The sequence below is a fragment of the Triticum aestivum genome, chromosome 5D, assembly GCF_018294505.1.
Source record: "Triticum aestivum cultivar Chinese Spring chromosome 5D, IWGSC CS RefSeq v2.1, whole genome shotgun sequence".
Taxonomy (NCBI): Eukaryota; Viridiplantae; Streptophyta; class Magnoliopsida; order Poales; family Poaceae; genus Triticum; species Triticum aestivum.
The window spans coordinates 494,689,086-494,696,184 of NC_057808.1; the positions used below are offsets into that span (position 1 = coordinate 494,689,086).

The 7,099-nt window shown below is 48.0% G+C and overlaps 1 protein-coding gene across 1 annotated transcript; it reads left to right on the top strand.

Moving 5' to 3' along the window:
- The first annotated feature begins 3,466 nt into the window (after positions 1-3,466).
- On the top strand, positions 3,467-4,229 carry LOC123125702 (mavicyanin). The gene is made up of 2 exons (XM_044546173.1): positions 3,467-3,638; positions 3,831-4,229. The coding sequence occupies exons 1-2, from the start codon at positions 3,467-3,469 to the stop codon at positions 4,121-4,123; spliced, it is 465 nt and encodes a 154-aa protein (XP_044402108.1). The 3' UTR covers positions 4,124-4,229.
- The last annotated feature ends 2,870 nt before the right edge of the window (positions 4,230-7,099 follow it).

The window sequence follows — 7,099 nt, forward strand, 5'->3', positions numbered from 1 at the left end:
GCGCGCTAGCAGACGGCGTCTTAAGAATAAAATTAAGGCACTCATGAAGGAGGATGGCACCACAACAGATGATGCAGACGAGATGGAGAAGTTGGTTACAGCTTTCTATTGGGACCTCTTCACTTCAGAGGGTACATCAAACATGGAGAGGGTGATTGATACTGTCCCTTGCAAAGTGACCGAGGAGATGAATAAATAATTAACCTCTGGTTACACGGAGGAGGTGAAGGTGGCACTTTTTCAGATGGCTCCTACTAAGGCGCCAGGATCAGATGGGTATCCCGCCCACTTTTTTCAGAGGCATTGGGACGTGTGCGGAGATGAGATTACTTTGATCATTTTGAAAATTTTGAGAGGGGAAGAAGCAGTGGATGAGCTGAATGATACTATCCTAGTACTTATCCCCAAGGTAACGAACCCCACGCTTCTTACTCAATTCCGTCCTATAAGCCTTTGTAATGTCATATACAAGATTGCTTCCAAGGTTTTGGCGAATAGATTGAAGAGTATTCTTCCGGAGATCATATCTGAGGAGCAGTCGGCCTTTGTTGGGGGGAGGCTTATTACTGACAACATTATCTCAGCCTATGAGTGCCTTCACTTCATGAAGCGAAAATAAGTCAAAGAAGAATGGTTTTTGTGCCCTGAAACTGGACATGATGAAGGCGTACGATCGCATGGAGTGGGATTATTTACGCGCTATACTGACCAAAGTGGGCTTTGCACCAGTTTGGGTGGATACAGTGATGAGGATGGTGAGCTCTTTAAATTCTCAGTCTTATTCAATGGGAAGAAATTAGAGCAATTCACTCCTACAAGGGGAATTCGGCAGGGAGATCTGATATCACCTTACCTATTCTTGTTGGCAACAGAGGGCCTTTCGTGCCTCCTAAAAAGTCAGAATGAGTCATCGCCAATCAACGGAATCAAAGTGGCAGAAACGGCCCCGCCGGTTAGCCACTTACTTTTCGCCGATGACAGCCTGCTATTCGTCAAGGCTAGTAGTGAGGGAGCTACTCTGGTATCTTCTCTGCTGAAATCTTATTGCCAAGCATCGGGACAGAAAATAAACCTTGCCAAATCTTCGGTTTTCTTCAGTAAGGGATGTACACAGGAAGTGAGAGATAGCATGAACAATATTCTTAATGTCCAGAATGAGAGCTTGTCTGAAAAGTACCTGGGTATGCCCACAGATGTTGGTAGCAGCAAAAACGGGGCGTTCAAATACCTGAAGGAACGTGTGTGGAACAAAGTCAAAGGATGGATGAAGAAAATATTGTCTTCGGGTAGGAAGGAAGTGCTCATCAAATCCGTGGCACAAGCTGTCCCTGTTTTCTCGATGGCCTGTTTCAAGCTCCCTAGAGGCCTCTGTCTTCATATCAACTCCATCATCTGCAAGTTTTGATGGGGGAGTAAACGGGGCGAGAGAAAGACTAGTTGGGTCTCGTGAGAGGTCATGACCAGGCCGAAACATGAAGGAAGCTTGGGATTCTGAGATATAGAGCTCTTCAATCTTGCTCTTTTGGCGAGACAAGCGTGGCGTATTCTGCAATCACCAAATACTCTAAGTGCAAAGCTACTGAAATCTCGTTACTTTCCTGTGACTGATTTTTTGGATGCGGAACTAGGCAACAATCCATTGCAGATTTGGAGGGCCATCATGGAAGGAAAGGAAGTGCTAAATTTGGGCTTGATTAGGCGCATTGGAGACGGAAATACTACTCACATATGGGAACAGAACTGGCTCCCAAAGGAAGCATCGATGAGGCCTATTGTTTGCTTAACTCCACACCGGCCAGAACGTGTGTCCGAGCTTATCAACGCCACATCAGCGAGCTGGAGACAGGACCTGGTTAATTCAACTTTTCTTCCTATTGATGCAGTGGTGATCTTAAACATTCCGTTGAGCACCTGTCATTACCCTGATTGCTGGGCATGGGCACATGAGAAGAAAAGGGAGTTCACAGTGCGATCGTGTTACCGGATGCTCATCACGACAAAGCTCCGGCGGGAGGCATGGCTCAAGAGCCGGGGCGGCCCAGCGGATTGCAGCCGCGAGAGAAAGTGTTGGGACAATCTGCGGAAGATCCCGGTTCTGTCAAAGATTAAAGTTTTCCTATATCGGTTAGCCCAGTCCTCGCTCCAGACAGCGGACGTTATCAAGCACAGAAACATGGGTCCTTCTCCATGCCGTGCTATATGTGGAGCTGAGGACTCGTGGTTCCATTCTCTGATGAACTGTACTATGGCGCGTTGTGTTTGGGCCTTAAATGACCCGGAGCTGGTTGAGCACATGCTGGCCATCGTGGAACCTGACGCAAAATCTTGGATGTTCAGTATACTTGCTGCGGTATCACATGCAGAAATGATCCGAGTTGTTACCGTCTGGGCGATATGGTCGGCGCGGAGGAAATTGATCCATGAAGGAGAGCACCAAAGCCCTTTGGCGACCTTTTCTTTCATCAATAGGTATCTCTCTGATCTCATGCTCGCCAGCCGTAGGAACAGGCAAGGAAATGGATTCCGCCCCCACATGGATATGTGAAGATTAATGTGGATGGTGCAGTGTGTAGAAGCCCACCTATTGGTGCGGTTAGCGCTGTATGCCGGGATGGACAAGGTGTGTATATGGGTTCTTCGGCTGTGGTTTTTCACGGGCTGACCGACCCACACATTTTGGAAACTTTGGCGTGTCGTGAGGCGCTATCGTTGGGAAGGGACTCGCTACTCCAAAACATCACAGCGGCCTCGGACTGTCTCTCCGCCATCAACGACATCAACTCAGGAACTCATGGTATCACTGGCCCAATCGTCAAAGAAATAAAGGACGGTTGTGGTGATTTTCAGGCTATCTCTTTTGTCCATAAAGGACGTCACTCCAATACGGAGGCGCATAGTTTAACTAGACATGCTTATTGCATTTGGGTGAAGGGCGCCATATTTGGCTTCTACAACCCTTTGATACTCTGTTTATTCCTGTAAACCGTTCCATTGATCAATAAAGTATTGCATGTTTCCCTAAAAAAAGAAAGAGGGGAAAATGACTTTGGACCGACGAGGAGCAAACCTTTGTCCGGCTCCGGCCAAGTGCGGTGGCCGGCCGGCAGCGACTTGGTCTTCGGCGCCTTTGTCCCGGCATGCACGTCTCGTATGCTCCCAAGCGCACAGGTGGACGAGACCCGGAAACAACCGGATCAAACTAATCAAAATTAAGTTGCTGAATCCTTTCCTGCTTCTTATAATCCATCGACGCGTCCCTTCGTTCCATTGGTCACTGCAATGCCGAGCTCCACGTCCATCTTGACCATTTCTCCTCCCATGCACTACATGCGTACGTGAATTCGGACAATCGATATCTCTATATAACCATGTAAGAGTACTTGTTCTCGTCACACCCAGCCTAGAGTACAGTTCAGTAAGTAGAAGGAAGAGGAGTCAGTTTCAGTTTCAGTGCTCGACGACATCCATGGCTTCCAAGCATATGCTTGCCGTGGCGGTGGCAGTGGCCGTGGTCTTCCTCCCGTTGCTTGCCACATCGGCCACCGTCCATCCCGTGGGGGATGGCACAGGGTGGACGCTCGGGTTTGACTACACCGCCTGGTCCGAGAGCAAGCAGTTCACAGTCGGTGACGCGCTAGGTAATCAATCATTCCAAATCTTATGGCACGACAAACATATACACTGTTTATTGCTTCAAAAAGTTCGCAAAGAAATGTAATTTGCTGCTAATCTGCATTTACCATCAGTTCTTAACAAACTCGTGATCCTCTATCAGAAAACTGTAGCAAGCTCGAGCTAATTGACTAATTCATCCACACAACTGATTGCAGTCTTCAATTACAAAAAGGCCTTCCATAACGTGGTGGAAGTGAGTGGGCCGGACTTCAAGGCGTGTAAGAACAGCAAGGGCACCGTTGCCTGGACCTCCGGCACCGATCAAGTCCACCTCGGTGATGCAGGGAGGAGGTGGTTTATTTGCACCGTTGGGAACCACTGCAAGATGGGCATGAAGCTCAACGTCACCATCCTCACGGCAGACGCGTCTTCTCCTGCCCCTGCAACCGCTCCGTGGGTGGCATCGTCGTCGACTCCTCATCCTGCGTCCAAGCGGCCATTCGTTTAATTCCAAGGGCTGATATGATTTCATGCTACAGGCCGTCATAGTCAGCGTAGGTGTGTCAATGTGAGAAACCGAGAGTGTTGAGTTGTGCATGGTTTTGTAGTGGTCTTTTCTCTCTTACTATTTTTTTGTTACATTAGCTAAGGAATATCGTTCGTTGCAACATTGTGAATTTGTGCCCTTGAAATTTCTTCATTCAAAGATTAATTCTAGTAAGGAACTCCTAAAGGATGAGAGAACTGAGACACGGGATGGTGCCACCATGGCAATGGATTGCGAACTACTCCACATTCGTCCTAAACAGGTTCATGGAATTCCGGGTTGGGGTGATCAATGTGCTTCCGAATGCATGATGACTTGTGCTTCTCGATAGGGACGGTGTCGTCGTTAGCGCTTAGTATCTTTGGGGCGAAATCATGATGGTGGTACAACAAATTGAGTGTCTTTGTCACTTTGTACACAAATTGGGCACGAGAAGAAGGCGTTTCAAAAAATATGAGACACTATAAAGGAAATTGTGAAGTTGGATCGCTGATAGCTTGGTGGCGAACACACACACATGGAATCCTTCCCCAATCATTATAGATGGAACTACAGATTGGATTATTTCCCTTTCCAGAGAGTTAAACCAATTATCGCTGATGAAAATCAGGCGAATCAAGCATGACGATAACTCTCACCATGTCCTCCTAGGCTACTACCATCGTGCCTCTCACCTAATTATTAGGGATCTATGAAGCATGATCATCTTGCTCTCTTCTTGTTGCATGCAATTCTTGGATATAGAAAATAGATAGTCTCTTCCATGAGGAAATCTTCGAAACGACCAAACTATGGCGGCACTCAAGACCAGGCACGAGTCTAATTCACAATTACAAAAAGGGGATTCGCTTGAGCCGCTAAGATCTGCCTTGACGATGTTTCTACTACCACGTGGAGGGTCATCGTAACATCGACGGGCCTGGCCAGCCCAAGTGTCCATGTTCAATTACACCAAAAACATCTATACCTTCTAATAAAGCAAGGTGCATTTTCATTAATTTTTTGTCAGTTCACCGTACGGATTTATTTTCTTCTTTACCTATCTGAGGTGGTACTAAAAATTTTGTCCGTCCATGCATAATATTTTTTTTGGTTGGGCCTCCAAACCATGCAGTCAAGGGGCCTGCTTTGAATCTTTTTTTTCCTTCAACTGGGGAACCGAGAGTCAGTCCCTTACGTGGGCCAAGGGGCCTGCTCCACTTTTTTTCCTTCAATTGGGCCGCAAGAAAAAGTTAAATGCATGAAAAAAAATAATGTTTTTTTGTAACCTGCGCTCCGAGTAGGCCGACTGCAATTTACATAACGCAAGCTGCTTTGGACGGGTTCGGCTCACCTGCAGGGTTCTCAGCAGGGATTATTATGCAGGGCCAATTAACGAGTGCCACGTGTCCATATGGGCCAACAACTACAATTAATTTTGATTAATTTTGTTTCCTGCTGTTTCATCATCCGGTATCTGCGCTGAAGAAATAAAGAGGCTGGCTGTGCTTGCTCGGCCGCCGGCAATGTAGCTGGGTCGTCTACTACCAATCGAGGACTACCCTGCGTCATTATTTTTCAGTCTGGTGGAGCGCCGCCGTCTTTATCTCCTGTTTTGGCGAGATTACAGTCTAAATGATCTCTATCACAACGAGCAAACGACCACAGAAGCGCGGCCATGGCAGTCTGTACGGCGACCACGCGGTACCTGTACTGCCGGCCGCTCCAGCTCTGCACCAACGAAAATCAGTTCATCGTTTCATCCTTTTTTTCGATCGGCGCCAAATTAAAAGAGGTTCAGTCTTGACTGCGGTATTATTGGATCATTGACGGAGGATGCGAGGCGGGCACGTCTTCAACGGTGGTGTGCGTGTGCGTAAGCTCGGGCACGATGGGCGCCGGCGGGCCGAACGACTCCGACGAGGGAACATACGCTTTCTTCTTGCCCCTCTGCTTTTTCCGCTTGTGCTTGGTCGCTCGTGGATGAGGCCTAGGACGCGGCCAGCACGGCAGGTGGTTCGGCCACCGGCGGGGGCGTCGCCATGGGATGCAGCACTGCGGGAGCCTCGGCTGGGGCGGCCGCCGGCATCCACGATTGGAGACACTACGCCCAGCGGTGTCGCGGGCCGACGAATCAAAACCCATCGGTGCTAGCACCCAGTCTCTTGGCGAGGAAGGATCGAAGAAGCAGGAAACAAAATTAATCAAAGATAATTGTAGTTGTTGGCCCACAGGGACACACGGCACTCATTTATTGGCCCTGCACAATAATCCCTGCTGGGAACCCTGCCGGTGAGCCGAACCCGCTTTGGACATCTGCTGAGCCTGCAAAACAAACCACCAACTCAATAAGTCAGCTCTTTCTATCATCATTAAATAGTACCACCTAGCCCACTTCGAACCAAAACAATCAATTTATATACATCTTTAAGTTACCTGCTATTGATCAACTCAATAAGTTGGCTTAGGAATCAATAAGCGGATGATGAGGATGATTACGGAGAAGAAGAGAACGAGTCCCCCTAAAGGAAGGAAGGAATATGCTGTCCTATCTGGGCTAATTAATTGATGAGCAAATAAACAGCTTCCTACACCAAAAACATGCGTCAAACTAAGACCACGCGCTTAGTTTTACACGACCAAACAATGAGCATCCGTCAGACTGATGCTGCGTATCCTCTGTTCCGATGAAGCCAATGCAACACTAAATTTGGCGCCACACTGACGCATTCAACTCCTGACACCATTGCGCCATCTGCAAGCTCCGGTCAGAGACAAGACGCGCTCCAGTGCCAACGATGATTACTAGTACGTATAGATACGTACCTCATTACTATATATACACGCAAAGCCAGAGCTAGAAGCACAACACACGATCGACCTGCATCCATCTAGCAGCAAGCCAGGAGAGCTAGCTATTGGATTATCTCGATCGCAAGGTTTGCTGCTTGCTCAGCG

Bases quoted from the DNA above. Each gene is read 5' to 3' on its own strand.
- LOC123125702 (XM_044546173.1), top strand. From the start codon at position 3,467: ATGGCTTCCAAGCATATGCTTGCCGTGGCGGTGGCAGTGGCCGTGGTC. The intron at 3,639-3,830 runs GTAATCAATCAT...AACTGATTGCAG, and splicing joins CACAGTCGGTGACGCGCTAG to TCTTCAATTACAAAAAGGCC.